Source organism: Bombina bombina, chromosome 5 (genome assembly GCF_027579735.1).
Source record: "Bombina bombina isolate aBomBom1 chromosome 5, aBomBom1.pri, whole genome shotgun sequence".
NCBI classification, from domain to species: domain Eukaryota; kingdom Metazoa; phylum Chordata; class Amphibia; order Anura; family Bombinatoridae; genus Bombina; species Bombina bombina.
Window position 1 is genome coordinate 373,783,127 of NC_069503.1, and position 20,904 is coordinate 373,804,030.

The window sequence follows — 20,904 nt, forward strand, 5'->3', positions numbered from 1 at the left end:
TATAAAAATTGGTATAGAATGGTGTGACCTTTAATTATGTTCTTTTATATTTTTTAAATTAAAGTATGAATTTCATTTTTGATATACAACGATTTGTTAGATAGGGAATTGGCTAATACCAACAGTTAATGTATATGTGGTCAGAGTTCAGTGTATTCTATTAGTGTAGTGTATTTTATAATATACTTTTTAGATAAATTTATATTTTGTGCTGATATGTATTAATTAATTTTAAAGGTATTTTAGATATGTCCATATGAGCGGTAGTTTTTAAGAATATTTTAGTAGATTGCATATTATGTTAGCGTTGGTGTGTATATAGTGTATTGTCCGTCTATGCAGAGTATTTTAAACATAAGATCAAATGTGATTAGCATATGTGTAACATAGTTATGATAATGACAAAGGAAGTAGATAATATGTACATCTGTTAAACTTTGTCTGCTACATTGTAATACCACACTAAGCTGTCAGTCAAGCCAGGGAGGTGGGCCAAGAATAAACCCAGCAAATTTAAAAACCCTTCCCGTTTTTGAACAAAGTATTCCGAGATCATCTATTGACAAAGTCTGCCTGGGAAGCAGATGAAAAGCGTTCAGAGTGAATAACTTTATTTGGAAGCCTGTGGTTGAAAAGGAAAGGCCGAGTGTTGAAGCATTTGCACATAGTACGACTGGAAAGAGACTGGACTCCATCCAAAAGGCAAACATGTGCTAACAACTTAAGACTGTGCAATACTGATCAGAAAGATTGGATTATCTTTTACAAAGGCTTTTTATTCATTGCAATCTTGTAAGTGCAATAGTGTATGTTTTACGTGTTTATGTAATAAAAGATACGTTGAGTCGCTGTTGTGCCTGTCCCCTTCTTTTCCCCTTTGTAGTCAAATCGGAGTCTGGAGTGCTGTTGCGAGTTTCTGGGGAGGCTGCAAAACAAGCGAAGCATCAAGGAAAGAATATCTCCCATACACACTGTGTACCACACGGATTGTTGAAAACAGTTATACCATCGTTTAGTTACGGTACTGTGTTTTAAAAATCCTTGTCCGGATATCTTTTGATAGTTATGGACAATTATGGAGAGTGGTGAACATTCACTGTTTGTATTAGAATACAATTTATAATTTGCATTTTTTATTATGTTTTAGTATGATGTAATATTTTGACGTTTTATTTGCGACAATAGCTTTTATTGGTATTAATACTAGGGACTTAAATTAGCATATAAGATACTATAGTCAACTATTATAAGTATTTCAGAGTGTACATTGTGTTATTCAAACTTGCATTGACTTCTATTCTCATAGCCCTGTGAGCCCAGTAGGAGCGCTGCTTTATTTACACATCATGCAGCACAATACGTCATATTGGGTGTTAAGAGGTTAAAACACTAACTTTCATAAGGACCATAATACATTTGGTATGCTTATTTTACATCCCATTTAGTGTAGTCTCACCACAATATTTCTAGTTAGTTCGGTTTTATTTAGTTCCTTCTTCTCAATCATAGGCCTTGTTGAACACGTTTCCAACATGTACCTCCTGACCAAACAAATTATTTTTCCTGTTTACATCACAGACAATATGAACATTTATAAATTACAGACTTACCTGCAGTTTCCTGCATTTTTTCTCCCTAATTAGAGCATTGCTACAATCACTGCTATAATAGATTACATATCAATGTTTATTTTTGTAATTAATAGTATATTAAAGACTCAAACATTTGACATTAATTTAGAACTCTGTTCATCATATTTCTATGTGGTATTACAAGCTAAAATGCAGCAATTCTAACAAAATGCAGCAATTTCTGACAATTATATCAAACAGCAGAGATTATTAGTATGTGGTAATTCTGTAAAAAGGAACGTTCTTTCTTAGTTTTAGTGACATATGAATATTCTGAAGTATAAAACAGCTTATAAATAACAACATATTTATGTGGTAAGCTCAGATTATCTTTATTAGTTTACTTTCTATAGATGCTAATGATTCAATTAAAAATACAAAATATATAAAAAAAACTATATAAAACATTATGATTTTATTAGCACACATTTAAAATATGCCCAAAGAAAATTAGACACATATAAAAAAAAAAATATTTCCCCAGAATTACATAAAAAGATGTCAGGTATTACATTTAATTAAATTCATAGCAAAATTTTAAAAAAATTAACCAAAGCTCTCCTAAACACAGGTTACCAAAGAGTTCAACCAATTTCACAAAGGCCCTTTGATAAATGTGCTGCCATCTAGTGGTCCAGGAGGTAAGTAAGAGGGGAGCAGTCTGAGGTAACCTATTGTGGATGGAAGTGATGGATACTAATAGCTAAATGGCAGAAACTTTTAAAGTTATTTGTGTCACTTTTGATCTATTACAGTATTTTAAAACTATAACCAGTCAAGGCATAGATGATACAATAAAAATGAAGACAATATGGCTTACATATTTTTGCTTGTGTTTAAAAAAAAAATTCAAATTTTTTGGTCAAACCACTTTTAAACTTAGAAAATGTAGAATATTTTTTAATTTAAACAGTAACTTAAGAACATATGACGTTAAAAGGGACAAGAAACACAATTTTTTCTTTCATCATTCAGATAGAGCGTACAGTTTTAAACAACTTTCCACTTTAAGTCTATTACCAAATGTTCTTTAGTCTATTGGTTTCCTTTATTGAAGGAGCAGCATTGTACTACTGAGAGCTAGCTGAACCAAGGCCGGTGCTAGTATTTTTGTTTACACATTTTGTGCCCCTCCTCACCGAATAATTCATATACCCTACCATTACTGATTCTAAACAGAATGTTCTAGTGATGTAGTAAGCAACTATAGATAACTATTTTTTTCTATAAAGATAAAGAAAATAAATTCCCTTTATCACAACAAATTCTTGACTACTAATCTGATTTAATATAACTATAATAGCTATAATGGTTAATTTCTTCATAACGTACCAAAGTGGTGGCTCTGCATAACATAGCAAACCAGTGCTGGCTCTGCATAACACAGCAAGCCAGTGGTGGCTCTGCATAACACAGCAAGCCAGTGGTTGCTCTGCATAACATAGCAAATCAGTGGTGGCTCTGCATAACATAGCAAACCCAGTGGTGACAATATATAAAAACACATGGACCTGGAGGCAGGATGGCCTCTTTTCTTTATCACCATTATATTCAGACTGATACTAGCATGTCTAACAGGACAATTGCATGGGACAAGTTCTCAAGCAGAGAACCTGTCCATCGGCAACTGAAAAGTATATGTTTTAACTTACTAGCTGATAAAAATAATATAGAACCCCTTATATTAATTCATTCTTAAGGTAAGAGGATGAATTCATTTTGAAAAAAACTACTTAGAAGATAAAAGGCTCTCACATTCTTTATAACTGCAGATAGTTTATTATTTTAAACTATTTAATAATTTTAAAAAGCAGCTTGAATTTGTAAATTATTGATGTCCAGTGTAAACTGAGCTCTTTCCAAATGAAATTTGTGCATTGATGGGTTTCATAATTTCAGAAGCAATAAAATGGAAATTGTCATTTATAGATTAGAACGAGTCAGCCAGTGGAATTCCTGAAGAGAAAAAAAAAACAGAGATTTAAAAAAATAATATAAATGAACATGTTATTAAATGTAGCAATCAGAAATTGTGCTCACTGGACTAAACACCATAGAGTGAAATATTTTCCTCTACTTTCAGGAGCTGAAAAGGTATTGTCAAAAGCTTTAACTGTAGAACAGAATACACCTACTAAGGGGCAGATTACAAGAGGCGCACAAACACAGCCGGAAGTAAACATTGAATGTGCGTATTACAAGTTGAAAGTAAAACGCTTGCGCATTAGTTAAAGCCACACTAACTTCAGGACTTCAGATATTGCAACCACATTAAATTTCTTCTCCCCCCTAGACTTCAATGGAGAGCGCAAACTGGAAAAAAACCTAAGACTTATGGCTAGCACGCTAACCCGACACACAGCGATAACCCAAAGGAAGTTATGAATATTTTACATTCCAATATTCTTTTAAATATAAATATATATATATATATATATATATATATATATATATAAAAAGGGTTCCAAAGCGTGTGTGTTATAGATTTTATATATATATATATATATATATATATATATATATATATATATATATATATATATATATATATATATATATATATATATATAATGAATCCAAGTAGTGCACTCTCACTTGCCAACCATAAACACAGACCAGGGTGCTTAGAGGAATATTCAATCAGATCAGGTAATAAGCACTCACTGGATTTAAGCACAGCACACTTTTATTAGTCAGTGACGTTTCGGGGCATTCGTCTGAAGGGGTGAATGCCCCGAAACGTCACTGCCTAATAAAAGTGTGCTGTGCTTAAATCCAGTGAGTGCTTATTACCTGATCTGATTATATATATATATATATATATATATATATATATATATATATACACAATAAATATATAGTGGATATAAAAAGTCTACACACCCCTGTTAAAATATCAGGTTTCTGTGATGTAAAAAAATTAGACAAAGATAAATCATTTCAGAACTTTTTCCACCTTTAATGTGACCTATAAAACTACACAACTCAATTGAAAAACAAACTGAAATCTTTAAGGTGGAGGGAAGTAAACAAATAAAAACTAAAATAATGTTGTTGCATAAGTGTGTGTTATAACTGAGGATGTAGCTGTGTTTAGAATTAAGCAATCACATTCAAAACCATGTTAAATAAGAGTCATCACACACCTGCCATAATTTAAAGTGCCTCTGATTAACCGTGAATAAAGTTCAGCTGTTCTAGTAGGTCTTTCCTGACATTTTCTTAGTCGTGTCCTACACAAAAGCCATAGTCCGCAGAGAGCTTCCAAAGCATCAGAGGGATCTCATTGTTAAAAGGTATCAGTCAGGAGAAGGGTACAAAAGAATTTCCAAGGCATTAGATATACCATGGAACACAGTTAAGACAGTCATCATCAAGTGGAGAACATATGGCACAACAAGGACATTACCAAGAACTGGATGTCCCTCCAAAATTGATGAAAAGACGTGAAGAAAACTGGTCTGGGAGGCTACCAAGAGACCTACAGCAACATTAAAGGAGCTGCAGGAATATCTGGCAAGTGCTAGCTGTGAAGTACATGTGACTCCCGTATTCTTCATATGTTTGGGCTTTGGGGTAGACAGCAAGACGGAAGCCTTCTCTTACGAAGAAAAACATCCAAGCCCAGCTAAATTTAGCAAAAACACATCTGAAGTCTCCCAAAAGCATGTGAGAAAAGATGTTATGGTCTGATGAAACCAAGGTTGAACTTTTTTGGCAATAATTCCAAAAGATATGTTTGGCACAAAAACAACACTGCATATCACCAAAAGAACACCATACCCACAGTGAAGAATGGTGGTGGTAGCATCATGCTTTGGGTCTGTTTTTCTTCAGCTGGAACTGGGGCCTTATTCAAGGTAGAGGGAATTATGAACAGTTCCAAATACCAGTCAATATTGGCACAAAACCTTCAGGCTTCTGCTAGAAAGCTGAACAAGAAGAGGAACTTCATCTTTCAGCATGACAACGACCCAAAGCATACATCCCAATCAACAAAGGAATGGCTTCACCAGAAGAAGATTAATGTTTTGGAATGGCCCAGCCACAGCCCAGACCTGAATCCAATCAAAAATCTGTGGGGTGATCTGAAGAGGGCTGTGCACAGGAGATGCCCTAGCAATCTGACAGATTTGGAGTGTTTTTGCAAAGAAGAGTGGGCAAATCTTGCCAAGTCAACATGTGCCATGCTGATAGACTCGTACCCAAAAAGACTGAGTGTTGTAATAAAATCAAAAGGTGCTCCAACAAAGTATTAGTTTAAGGGTGTGCACACTTATGCAACCATATTTTTTATTTTTTTATTTTTACTTTCCTTCACCTAAAAGATTTCAGTTTGTTTTTCAATTGAGTTGCGTAGTTTATAGATCACATTAAAGGTGGAAAAAGTTCTGAAATGATTTATCTTTGTCTAATTTTTTTACATCACAGAAACCTGCCATTTTAACAGGGGTGTGTAGACTTTTTTCTATCCACTGTGTGTGTGTATGTATATATATATGTATGTATATGTATATATATATATACACATACATACATATACACACACACACACACACACATAAGAAAGAACAAAATGTAACCTGATCAATTTCTTTCTTTCCGGATATGGAGAGACCACAATGTCATTCAATTACTAGTGGGAATATGACTCCTGGCCAGCAGAAGGAGGAGGCAAAGAGCACCACAGCAAAGCTGTTAAGTGTAACTCCCCTGCCCATAATCCCCAGTCATTCGACCGAAGGGAAATGGAAAAAGAATAACACAAAGGTGAAGAGGTGCCTGAGGTTTAGTAAAAAAATAACTGTCTTAATAAAGGGTGGGGTCGTGGACTCTCCATATCCGGAAAAAAATAAATTTATCAGGTAAGCATACATTTTGTTATCTTTCCTAAGCTATGGAGAGTCCACAACGTCATTCAATTACTAGTGGGAACAAAAACCCAAGCTAGAGGACACAGAATGAACAGGGAGGGAGAACAAGACAGGCAGACCTAAACAGAAGGCACCACCGCTTGAAGAACCTTTATCCCAAAAGAGGCCTCAGCCGAGGCAAAAGTATCAAATTTGGAAAAAGTATGCAGAGAGGACCAAGTTGCAGCCTTGCAAAGCGGTTCCACAGAAGCTTCATCTTTGAAAGCCCAAGAAGAGGAGACAGCCCTAGTGGAATGAGCTGTAATTCTCTAAGGAGGCTGCTGTCCAGCAGTCTCATAAGCAAAACGAATCCTACTTCTCAACCAGAGGCAATGAGAAGTAGCCTTCAGACCCTTACACTTTCCTGAGAAACAAACAAACAGGGCAGAAGACTGGCGAAAATCCTTAGTTGTCTGTAGGTAGAATTTTAGAGCACGCACAACATCCAAGTTGTACAACAAACGTTCTATATGAGAAGAAGGATTGGAACAGAGAGAAGGAACAACAATTTCCTGATTAATATTTCTATCCAAAACCACTTTAGGAACAAAACCCCAATTTAGTACGAAGAACCGCCTTATCCGCATGAAAGATAAGGTAAGGCGAATCACACTGCAAAGCCGAGAGTTCCGAAACTCTCTGAGCAGAAGAGATAGCAATAAGAAACAAAACCTTCCAAGATAACAACTTAATATTTATGCAATGCATTGGCTCAAACGGAGCCTGCTGCAAAACATTAAGAACAAGAGTAAGGCTCCAAGGAGGAGCAACAGGTTTAAACACATGCCTGATTCTGACCAGGGCCTGACAAAAAGATTGAACATCTGGCACATACGCTAGACGCTTGTGTAACAAAATAGGTAATGCAGAAATCTGACCTTTCAGAGAACTGACTGACAACCCTTTCTCCAGACCTTCCTGGAGAAAAGACAAAATTCTAGGAATCCTGACCCTACTCCAAGAGTAGCCCTTAGATTCACACCAGTAACAGGCTTGCAAGCCTGGATTATGGTCTCAATGACCATACAGAGCTAAGCGTTCAATCGCAGTCAGCTTCAGAGAAACAAGATTTGGATGGAGGAATGGACCCTGAGTTAGAAGGTCCTTACTCAGAGGCAACCTCCAAGGCGGCCGAGAAGACATCTTCACTAGGTCTGCATACCAGATCCTGTGAGACCATGCAGGAGCTAATAAAATTACTGATGCTCTCTCTTATTTGATATGAGCAATAACTTGTGGAAGGAGCGCAAACAGAGGAAACAGGTATGCTAGACCAAAATCCCAAGGAACCACCAGAGCATCTATCAGAGCGGCCTGAGGATCTCTTGACCTTGAACTGTACCTTGGAAGCTTGGCGTTCTGCCCAGACGCCATCAGATCCAACTCCGGCACCCCCCCCCCCCCATTTGAGAGTTAAGGTGGAGAACACCTCCGGATGGAGAGCCCACTGCCCGGGATGAAATGTCTGTTTAGGAAATCAGCTTCCCAGTTGTCCACTCAAGGAATTGTGGATGGCAGATAGACAACAAATGTGAGTTTCCGCCCACTGAATATCTGTACCACCTCCTTCATGGCTAAGGAACTCTGAGTTCCTCCCTCATGGTTAATGTAAGTCACTGAGGTGATGTTGACCGACTGAAACCTAATAAACCGGGCTAAGGATAATTGAGGCCAAGCCATCAGATCATTGTAAATTGCTCTCAACTCCAAGATGTTTATGGGGAGAGCAGACTCCTCCATAGTCCCTTTGCCTTTAACGAGTCCCAGACTGCTCCCCAGCCTAGCAGGCTGGCGTCCGTTATCACAATCACCCAGTAAGGTCTCCAGAAGCATGTGCCCTGAGACAGATGGTCCTGAGAAAGCCACCATGGCAGAGAGTCTCTTGTCGACTGGTCTAGATCTATCCTATGAGACAGATCAGAATGGTCTCTGTTCCATTGTCTGAGCATGCATAATTGTAGAGCTCCCAAAAGAAATCGAGCAAAGGGAATGATGTCCCTGGAAGCGACCATCACACCAAATACCTCCATACATTGAGCCACTGATGGCCAAAGAGTAGACTGAAGAGAGAGAGGCAAGAGGAGATAGATAGGGAATCTATTATGGTCCCTAACAAACCACCCTTGTAGCTGAAACAAGAGAGCTCTTTTCCAGATTCACGTTCCAACCATGGGAATGGAGAAAAGACAACAAGATCTCTGTATGAGAGTTTGCTTGTTGAAAAGATGGCGCCTGAACCAATGTCGTCCAGGTATGGGGCCACTGCCATTCCCTGATCACTGCCAAGACAGCCCCCAGAACCTTTGAGAAAAACATAATTTATGTAAGAACTTACCTGATAAATTCATTTCTTTCATATTAGCAAGAGTCCATGAGCTAGTGACGTATGGGATATACATTCCTACCAGGAGGGGCAAAGTTTCCCAAACCTCAAAATGCCTACAAATACACCCCTCACCACACCCACAAATCAGTTTAACGAATAGCCAAGAAGTGGGGTGATAAGAAAAAAGTGCGAAAGCATATAAAATAAGGAATTGGAATAATTGTGCTTTATACAAAAAAATCATAACCACCACAAAAAAGGGTGGGCCTCATGGACTCTTGCTAATATGAAAGAAATTAATTTATCAGGTAAGTTCTTACATAAATTATGTTTTCTTTCATGTAATTAGCAAGAGTCCATGAGCTAGTGACGTATGGGATAATGACTACCCAAGATGTGGATCTTTCCACGCAAGAGTCACTAGAGAGGGAGGGATAAAATAAAGACAGCCAATTCCTACTGAAAATAATCCACACCCAAAATAAAGTTTAATGAAAAACATAAACAGAAGATTCAAACTGAAACCGCTGCCTGAAGTACTTTTCTACCAAAAACTGCTTCAGAAGAAGAAAATACATCAAAATGGTAGAATTTAGTAAAAGTATGCAAAGAGGACCAAGTTGCTGCTTTGCAAATCTGATCAACCGAAGCTTCATTCCTAAACGCCCAGGAAGTAGAAACTGACCTAGTAGAATGAGCTGTAATCCTTTGAGGCGGAGTTTTACCCGACTCGACATAGGCATGATGAATTAAAGATTTCAACCAAGATGCCAAAGAAATGGCAGAAGCTTTCTGGCCTTTTCTAGAACCGGAAAAGATAACAAATAGACTAGAAGTCTTTCGGAAAGACTTAGTAGCTTCAACATAATATTTCAAAGCTCTAACAACATCCAAAGAATGCAACGATTTCTCCTTAGAATTCTTAGGATTAGGACATAATGAGGGAACGACAATTTCTCTACTAATGTTGTTGGAATTCACAACCTTAGGTAAAAATTCAAAAGAAGTTCGCAACACCGCCTTATCCTGATGAAAAATCAGAAAAGGAGACTCACAAGAAAGAGCAGATAATTCAGAGACTCTTCTGGCAGAAGAGATCGCCAAAAGGAACAAAACTTTCCAAGAAAATAATTTAATGTCCAATGAATGCATGGGTTCAAAAGGAGGAGCTTGAAGAGCCCCCAGAACCAAATTCAAACTCCAAGGAGGAGAAATTGACTTAATGACAGGTTTTATACGAACCAAAGCTTGTACAAAACAATGAATATCAGGAAGATTAGCAATCTTTCTGTGAAAAAGAACAGAAAGAGCAGAGATTTGTCCTTTCAAAGAACTTGCGGACAAACCTTTATCTAAACCATCCTGAAGAAACTGTAAAATTCTCGGAATTCTAAAAGAATGCCAAGAAAAATGATGAGAAAGACACCAAGAAATATAAGTCTTCCAGACTGTATAATATATCTCTCTAGATACAGATTTATGAGCCTGTAACATAGTATTAATCACAGAGTCAGAGAAACCTCTTTGACCAAGAATCAAGCGTTGAATCTCCATACCTTTAAATTTAAGGATTTGAGATCCTGATGGAAAAAAGGACCTTGCGACAGAAGGTCTGGTCTTAACGGAAGAGTCCACGGATGGCAAGAGGCCATCCGGACAAGATCCGCATACCAAAACCTGTGAGGCCATGCCGGAGCTACCAGCAGAACAAACGAGCATTCCTTCAGAATCTTGGAGATTACTCTTGGAAGAAGAACTAGAGGCGGAAAGATATAGGCAGGATGATACTTCCAAGGAAGTGATAATGCATCCACTGCCTCCGCCTGAGGATCCCGGGATCTGGACAGATACCTGGGAAGTTTCTTGTTTAGATGACACGCCATCAGATCTATTTCTGGAAGTTCCCACATTTGAACAATCTGAAGAAATACCTCTGGGTGAAGAGACCATTCGCCCGGATGCAACGTTTGGCGACTGAGATAATCCGCTTCCCAATTGTCTATACCTGGGATATGAACCGCAGAGATTAGACAGGAGCTGGATCCCGCCCAAACCAGAATTCGAGATACTTCTTTCATAGCCAGAGGACTGTGAGTCCCTCCTTGATGATTGATGTATGCCACAGTTGTGACATTGTCTGTCTGAAAACAAATGAACGATTCTCTCTTCAGAAGAGGCCAAGACTGAAGAGCTCTGAAAATTGCACGGAGTTCCAAAATATTGATCGGTAATCTCACCTCCTGAGATTCCCAAACTCCTTGTGCCGTCAGAGATCCCCACACAGCTCCCCAACCTGTAAGACTTGCATCTGTTGAAATTACAGTCCAGGTCGGAAGAACAAAAGAAGCCCCCTGAATTCAACGATGGTGATCTGTCCACCACGTCAGAGAGTGTCGTACAATCGGTTTTAAAGATATTAATTGAGATATCTTTGTGTAATCCCTGCACCATTGATTCAGCATACAGAGCTGAAGAGGTCGCATGTGAAAACGAGCAAAGGGGATCACGTCCGATGCAGCAGTCATAGGACCTAGAATTTCCATGCATAAGGCTACCGAAGGGAATGATTGTGACTGAAGGTTTCGACAAGCTGAAATCAATTTTAGACGTCTCTTGTCTGTCAAAGACAGAGTCATGGACACTGAATCTATCTGGAAACCCAAAAAGGTTACCCTTGTCTGAGGAATCAATGAACTTTTTAGTGAATTGATCCTCCAACCATGATCTTGAAGAAACAACACAAGTCGATTCGTATGAGATTCTGCTAAATGTGAAGACTGAGCAAGTACCAAGATATCGTCCAAATAAGGAAATACCACAATACCCTGTTCTCTGATTACAGACAGAAGGGCACCGAGAACCTTTGTAAAAATTCTTGGAGCTGTAGCTAGGCCAAACGGCAGAGCCACAAACTGGTAATGCTTGTCCAGGAAAGAGAATCTCAGGAACTGATAATGATCTGGATGAATCGGAATATGCAGATTCAATGAACGATTCAATATTTTTAGATCCAGAACTGGTCTGAAGGAATTCTCCTTCTTTGGTACAATGAAGAGATTCGAATAAAAACCCAGCCCCTGTTCCAGAACTGGAACTGGCATAATTACTCCAGCCAACTCTAGATCTGAAACACATTTCAGAAATGCTTGAGCTTTCACTGGATTTACTGGGACACGGGAAAGAAAAAATCTCTTTGCAGGAGGTCTTATCTTGAAACCAATTCTGTACCCTTCTGAAACAATGTTCTGAATTCAAAGATTGTGAACAGAATTGATCCAAACTTCTTTGAAAAAAACGTAACCTGCCCCCTACCAGCTGAGCTGGAATGAGGGCCGCACCTTCATGTGGACTTAGAAGCTGGCTTTGCTTTTCTAGAAGGCTTGGATTTATTCCAGACTGGAGATGGTTTCCAAACTGAAACTGCTCCTGAGGATGAAGGATCAGGCTTTTGTTCTTTGTTGAAACGAAAGGAACGAAAACGATTATTAGCCCTGTTTTTACCCTTAGATTTTTTATCCTGTGGTAAAAAAGTTCCTTTCCCACCAGTAACAGTTGAGATAATAGAATCCAACTGAGAACCAAATAATTTGTTACCCTGGAATGAAATGGAAAGTAGAGTTGATTTAGAAGACATATCAGCATTCCAAGTTTTAAGCCATAAAGCTCTTCTAGCTAAAATAGCTAGAGACATAAACCTGACATCAACTCTGATCATATCAAAAATGGCATCACAGATAAAATTATTAGCATGTTAAAGAAGAATAATAATATTATGAGAATCATGATCTGTTACTTGTTGCGCTAAAGTTTCCAACCAAAAAGTTGAAGCTGCAGCAACATCAGCCAATGATATAGCAGGTCTAAGAAGATTACCTGAACACAGATAAGCTTTTCTTAGAAAGGATTCAATTTTCCTATCTAAAGGATCCTTAAACGAAGTACCATCTGACGTAGGAATAGTAGTACGTTTAGCAAGGGTAGAAATAGCCCCATCAACTTTAGGGATTTTGTCCCAAAATTCTAATCTGTCAGACGGCACAGGATATAATTGCTTAAAACGTTTAGAAGGAGTAAATGAATTACCCAAATTATTCCATTCTCTGGAAATTACTTCAGAAATAGCACCAGGAACAGGAAAAACTTCTGGAATAACCACAGGAGATTTAAAGACCTTATCTAAACGTTTAGATTTAGTATCAAGAGGACCAGAATCCTCAATTTCTAAAGCAATTAGTACTTCTTTAAGTAAAGAACGAATAAATTCCATTTTAAATAAATATGAAGATTTATCAGCATCAACCTCTGAGACAGAATCCTCTGAACCAGAAGAGTCATTAGAATCAGAATGATGATGTTCATTTAAAAATTAATCTGTATAAAGAGAAGTTTTAAAAGATTTTTTATGTTTACTAGAAGGAGGAATAACAGACATAGCCTTCTTGATGGATTCAGAAACAAAATCTCTTATGTTATCAGGAACACTCTGAACATTAGATGTTGATGGAACTGCAACAGGTAATGGTACATTACTAAAGGAAATATTATCTGCATTAACAAGTTTGTCATGACAATTAATACAAACAACAGCTGGAGGAACAGCTACCAAAAGTTTACAGCAGATACACTTAGCTTTGGTAGTTCCAGCACCAGACAGCGATTTTCCTGAAGTATCTTCTGACTCAGATGCAACGTGAGACATCTTGCAATATGTAAGAGAAAAAACAACATATACAGCAAAATTGATCAAATTCCTTAAATGACAGTTTCAGGAATGGGAAAAAATGCCAAGGAACAAGCTTCTAGCAACCAGAAGCAAAGAAAAATGAGACTTAAATAATGTGGAGACAAAAGCGACGCCCATATTTTTTTAGCGCCAAATAAGACGCCCACATTATTTGGCGCCTAAATGCTTTTGGCGCCAAAAATGACGCCACGTCCGGAACGCCGACATTTTTGGCGCAAAAGAACGTAAAAAATGACGCAACTTCCGGCGACACGTATGACGCCGGAAACAGAAAAGATTTTTTGCGCCAAAAAAGTCTGCGCCAAGAATGACGCAATAAAATGAAGCATTTTCAGCCCCCGCGAGCCTAACAGCCCACAGGGAAAAAAAGTCACATTTTTAAGGTAAGAAAAATGATTGATTCAAATGCATTATCCCAATTATGAAACTGACTGTCTGAAAATAAGGAATGTTGAGTCAAGGCAAATAAATGTTTGAATACATATATTTAGAACTTTATTAAAAAAGTACCCAACCATAGCTTAGAGTGTCACAGAAAATAAGACTTACTTACCCCAGGACACTCATCTACATGTTTGTAGAAAGCCAAACCAGTACTGAAACGAAAATCAGCAGAGGAAATGGTATATATATATATATATATATATATATAAGAGTATATCGTCGATCTGAAAAGGGAGGTAAGAGATGAATCTCTACGACCGATAAAAGAGAACCTATGAAATAGACCCCGTAGAAGGAGATCATTGAATTCAAACAGGCAATACTCTCCTCACATGCCTCTGACATTCACTGCACGCTGAGAGGAAAACCGGGCTCCAACCTGCTGCGGAGCGCATATCAACGTAGAATCTAGCACAAACTTACTTCACCACCTCCATAGGAGGCAAAGTTTGTAAAAACTGATTTGTGGGTGTGGTGAGGGGTGTATTTGTAGGCATTTTGAGGTTTGGGAAACTTTGCCCCTCCTGGTAGGAATGTATATCCCATACGTCACTAGCTCATGGACTCTTACATGAAAGAAATTCTGGGAGCTGTGGCAAGGCCAAATGGAAGAGCCACAAACTGAAAGTGTTTGTCTAGAAAGGCGAATCTCAGGAATTTGTGATGATCCCTGTGAATGGGAACATGAAGATACGCATTCTTCAGGAACAATGGAACGAATGGCTTCCATTTTGAAGGACGGTACCCTGGGAAACTTGTAGAGGAACTTTAGGTCTAAAATGCGTCGAAAAGTTCCCTCTTTTTTGGGAACCACAAACAGATTTGAATAGAATCCTAGACCCTGTTTTCTTACTGGAACTGGAACAATCACTCCCAAGGAGGAAAGGTCTTGAACGCAGTTCAAAAATGCCTCTCTTTTTACCTGGTCTGCAGATAATCTTGAGAGGTGGAATCTTCCCCTGGGAGGGAAAGTTTGGAATTCTATTTTGTAACCCTGAGATACTATGTCCAAAGCCCAAGGATCTGGGACATCTCGTCTCAATGCTTGACAAAACAGGGAAAGTCTGCCCCCCACTTGATCCGAACCGGGGGCCGACCCTTCATGCTGACTTAGACTCAGCTGAGGATTTCTTTGATTTCTTCCCCTTATTCCAAGACTGATTGGACTTCCAAGCAGACTTGGACTGCTCCTGCTTGGAAGAGGGGGAGGAAGACTTTTGTAGTTACGAAAGGAACGAAAATTACTTTGACATTCTTTGAGTCTGTTCTTCTTGTCTTGTGGTAGAAAAGACCCGTTTCCACCCGTAATATCAAAAATTATTTCTGCCAGAACAGGTCCGAACAAGATCTTCCCCTTGTAAGCAAGCGCCTGAAGCATGGATTCAGAGGTCAGCTGACCAAGATTTTAGCCACAATGCCCTGCGGGCTAGGACAGTGAAGCCAGACTTCTTGGCTCCCAGTCTAATAACTTGCATGTTAGCATTAGAAATAAAGGAATCGGCTAGTTTGAGAGCCTTAATCCTATCTTGTATCTCCTCCAACGGAGTCTCTACTAAAATTGATTCAGACAAAGCGTCGCACCAATAAGATGCCGCGCTTGCTACTGTGGCAATACAAACTGCAGGTTACCATTGAAGACCTTGATGAACATACATCTTCTTCAAATAAGCTTCCAGCTTTTTGTCCATGGGATCTTTAAAGGAGCAGCTATCCTCTATAGGGATCATAGTTCTCTTCGCCAGAGTAGAACTAGCCCCTTCTACTTTAGGGACCATGCGCCAAGAATCTTTAATGGAGTCAGCAACAGGAAACATTTTTTAAATCTAGGAGACGGGGAGAAAGGAATCCCTGGCTTCTCCCATTCCTGTGAAATAATCTCTGTCACACGGTCTGGGACAGGAAAAATTTCCACAGAGGAAGGAACATCAAAGTATTTATTACGTTTACTAGACTTCTTAGGGTTGACAACGACAGAAGTATCGGAGTCGTCCAAAGTAGCCAATACCTCCTTTAACAGTACATGAAGGTGTTCAAGCTTAAATCTCAAGTTTACTTCTTCAGTATCAGATGAAGGAATAATACTGTCTGAATCTAAAATTTCACCCTCAGAGCCTACCGGCGTATCCTCCTCCTCAGACTTATGAGGGAGGGCAACCTGCGTAGCAATAAGAGGAACAGAAACCTTACTATCTGAATGTCTAATTTTCCTCTTGCGTTTTCCCAGCATAAGAAAAGCAGATAATGCGGCAGATACCGCAGAAGATACATGTGCAGCAAAATCTGCATGCAAATAAACTCCTCCAGGAGGCTGAGAACGACAGCAGAGAGAAGTCACATGACCGGCAGAGAGAGAGGAAACTACGCAGCAAGTAAAAAGGCGCGTTTCCCTCTGCCTACAACATAAGAGCAAGTAGCTACAGCTGGTTTCAAACTCAAGCCTGTTCTAGCTAAGCAAGCAAAGAAAACCAACTGCCATATTTTAAGTTTATACATAAATCCCTATATAAAACAAAAGCCACACACATACTAATAAAGTTAAAGATTAACCCCTAGTCTCAACATACATAATGTGCCTGCCCACTGCCAAAGAAAATCCTGTATAAAGGATTTTAAAAATGCCCCCATCTACTGCATATGACATATTCCTCTGACGTGCAAGTCTCCAAGACCTAGAAGACAAAAGCACTTACCTGCAGTCTAGCTGTCCGACATGAAGACAGCTCACAAGGTGTGAAAGGACAAATACTCCTTACAGAGAACTGTAGAAAAAGAAAGAACAGAGTAACCAACTCTGGCTTTCTGTACCATTTTTTCCTCCTAATGTATACATACCTTTATTACTATTTGTATTCATTTAATTGCAAACTCTGTTCTCTATATATTATGTTTTATCATCATATGATTAATTATACAACAGCATGTATTAGATTTTGTAATCATTCGTATAAACAGGCTAAGGAGGGCTAAAAGCATTGACATTGTAACTTGATATGAGTACTGTTGCATCACAAATCTTCCCTTTGTTTTTATCCAATCAGGGTTTATCCTGCAGCTTTTAAAGGAGCACAGGTGTTTAGTCTAATAGCTATGATTATGGCCTGAGGGCTGAAACATGTTAGCAGACTTTGTTTTTGCTGATGCTTTTAATGTGCTCCATGGACATTTTATCAAGTTTTTTGAATAAAGACTTTGTTACTTTTAACTGCTGAACGCTATCTGCATTTCTTTTCTTGTGTGTGTGTGTGTATGTATGTATGTGTATGTATATATATATATATATATATATATATATATATATATATATATATATATATATATATATATATATATATATATATATATATATATATATATATATATATATACACATACATATATATATATATACATACATACATATATACACACACAAATACATACAATATATAGCCCTTTCCATTCAAATACCTTGTCATACACCATATATCTTCTAACCATTATAAGTTTTTATTTTAAATATTTCTATGAATAATTTTATCAGATATTCTATATATGAGTGTAACACTTTATTTTAATGTATTTATGTTGTGTTTAATGCGAGCTCTTTAGGCGGGCTAACCAGACAATCACGAATTTAGTTTGCGCTCGTGAGGTAGTATTTACTTTTAACTTGTAATACATGAGCAAGTTTACGCAATTGTGATATTTTAATATTGTACATGCTTACATTTGCAATTTAGCCTTAAGTGTCCAATCACACTTGATTCATTCTCTGAAAAACTGTTCCATTTAAATATTAAAACTAGCAATATAAATCATTTTAAGATATACAGTTTATGTGTATTGGATTATTTCCTCTATAAAGAATGCTAATAGCTGGCAAGGTGATTTATACCTAGGGATTCAGGAAATGATTTTCTAGTGCTACTACACAACTATATAAAACATTTTTTTTTTTTTAATTTTAAAAACCTAGAGCATCAGTAATGGTGTAAAAGATAACAGGACACCTTGCATACGGTGTATTCATTACTGAGTGATCACCTATAATCACATTTATAGAAGGAGAAAAAACAATTTATGTAAGAATTTACCTGATAAATTCATTTCTTTCATATTGGCAAGAGTCCATGAGCTAGTGACGTATGGGATATACAATCCTACCAGGAGGGGCAAAGTTTCCCAAACCTCAAAATGCCTATAAATACACCCCTCACCATACCCACAATTCAGTTTAACGAATAACCAAGTAGTGGGGTGATAAAGAAAGGAGTAAAAAGCATCAACAAAGGAATTTGGAAATAATTGTACTTTATACAAAAAACTCATAACCACCATAAAAAGGGTGGGCCTCATGGACTCTTGCCAATATGAAAGAAATTAATTTATCAGGTAAATTCTTACATAAATTATGTTTTCTTTCATGTAATTGGCAAGAGTCCATGAGCTAGTGACTTATGGGATATCAATACCCAAGATGTGGAACTCCACGCAAGAGTCACTAGAGAGGGAGTGATAAAAATAAAGAACAGCCATTTTCCGCTGAAAAAATAATCCACAACCCAAATTATAAGTTTATTCTTTAATGACAAGAAAAACATAAGCAGAAGAATCAAACTGAAACAGCTGCCTGAAGAACTTTTCTACCAAAAACTGCTTCTGAAGAAGCAAATACATCAAAACGGTAGAATTTAGTAAATGTATGCAAAGAGGACCAAGTCGCCGATTTGCAAATCTAATCAACTGAAGCTTTATTCTTAAAAGCCCACAAAGCGGAGACTGATCCAGTAGAATGAGCTGTAATTCTCTGAGGCGGGGCCTGACCCGACTCCAAATAAGCTTGATGAATCAAAAGCTTTAACCAAAAAGCCAAGGAAATAACAGAAGCCTTCTGACCTTTCCTAGAACCAGAAAATATAACAAATAGACTAGAAGTCTTCCTCAAATCTTTAGTAGCTTCAACATAATATTTCAAAGTTCTCACCACATCCAAAGAATGTAAGGATCTTTCCAAAGAATTCTTAGGATTAGGACACAAGAAAAGGACAACAATTTCTCTACTAATGTTGTTAGAATTCACAGTCCACAAAACCGCCTTATCCTGATGAAAAATCAGAAAAGGAGATTCACAAGAAAGAGCAGATAGCTCAGAAACTCTTCTAGCAGAAGAGATGGCCAAAAGGAACAACAATTTCCAAGAAAGTAGTATAATGTTCAAAGAATGCATAGGCTCAAATGGAGGAGCCTGTAAAGCCCTCAAAACCAAATTAAGACTCCAAGGAGGAGAGATTGATTTAATGACAGGCTTGATACGAACCAAAGCCTGTACAAAACAGTGAATATCAGGAAGTTTGGCAACCTTTCTGTGAAATAAAACAGAAAGAGCAGAGATTTGTCCCTTCAAGGAACTTGCAGACAAACCCTTATCCAAACCATCCTGAAGAAACTGTAAAATTCTAGGAATTCTAAAAGAATGCCAAGAAAATTTATGAGAAGAACACCATGAAATGTAAGTCTTCCAAACTCGATAATAAATCTTCCTAGAGACAGATTTACGAGCTTGTAACATAGTATTAATCACTGAGTCAGAGAAACCTCTATGATTTAGCACTAGGGGTTTCCACACCTTCAAATTTAATGATTTGAGATCCTGATGGAAAAACGGACCTTGAGACAATAGGTCCGGCCTTAACGGAAGTGGCCAAGGTTGGCAACTGGACATCCGAACAAGAACCGCATACCAAAACCTGTGAGGCCATGCTGGAGCCACCAGCAACACAAACGATTGTTCCATGATGATTTTGGAGATCACTCTTGGAAGAAGAACTAGAGGTGGGAAAAACATAATTTATGCTTACCTGATACATTTATTTCTCTTGTAGTGTATCCAGTCCACGGATCATCCATTACTTGTGGGATATTCTCCTTCCCAAGAGGAAATTGCAAGAGGATCACCCACAGCAGAGCTGCTATATAGCTCCTCCCCTCACTGCCATATTCAGTCATTCGACCGAAACAAGCCGAGAAAGGAGAAACCATAGGGTGCAGTGGTGACTGTAGTTTAATTAAATTTAGACCTGCCTGAAAAGGACAGGGCGGGCCGTGGACTGGATACACTACAAGAGAAATAAATTTATCAGGTAAGCATAAATTATGTTTTCTCTTGTTAAGTGTATCCAGTCCACGGATCATCCATTACTTGTGGGATACCAATACCAAAGCTAAAGTACACGGATGATGGGAGGGACAAGGCAGGAACTTAAACGGAAGGAACCACTGCCTGTAGAACCTTTCTCCCAAAAACAGCCCCCGAAGAAGCAAAAGTATCAAATTTGGAAAATTTGGAAAAAGTATGAAGGGAAGACCAAGTTGCAGCCTTGCAAATCTGTTCAACAGAGGCCTCATTTTTAAAGGCCCAGGTGGAAGCCACAGCTCTAGTAGAATGAGCTGTAATCCTTTCAGGAGGCTGCTGTCCAGCAGTCTCATAGGCTAAACGGATTATACTCCGAAGCCAAAAAGAAAGAGAGGTTGCCGAGGCCTTCTGACCTCTCCTCTGTCCAGAGTAAACAACAAACAGGTTAGATGTTTGGCGAAAATCTTTAGTAGCCTGTAAGTAAAACTTCAAGGCACGGACTACGTCTAGATTATGCAAAAGACGTTCCTTCTTTGAAGAAGGATTAGGACATAATGATGGAACAACAATCTCTTGATTGATATTCTTGTTAGAAACCACCTTAGGTAAAAACCCAGGTTTTGTACGCAGAACAACTTTATCAGAATGAAAGATCAGATAAGGAGAATCACAATGTAAGGCAGATAACTCAGAGACTCTTCGAGCCGAGGAAATAGCCATCAGAAAAAGAACTT

At 38.1% G+C, this 20,904-nt stretch overlaps 1 protein-coding gene across 1 annotated transcript in view; it reads right to left on the minus strand.

The window, feature by feature from the left end:
- Positions 1-1,668: 1,668 nt before the first annotated feature.
- The window catches only part of HACL1 (2-hydroxyacyl-CoA lyase 1), a 181,192-nt gene continuing 161,956 nt past the window's right edge, over positions 1,669-20,904 (minus strand). The window contains exon 17 of the mRNA XM_053714200.1: positions 1,669-3,587. Within this exon, the coding sequence (XP_053570175.1) occupies positions 3,555-3,587 (33 nt within the window). The 3' untranslated portion in view covers positions 1,669-3,554. The remainder of the gene's footprint in view (positions 3,588-20,904) is intronic.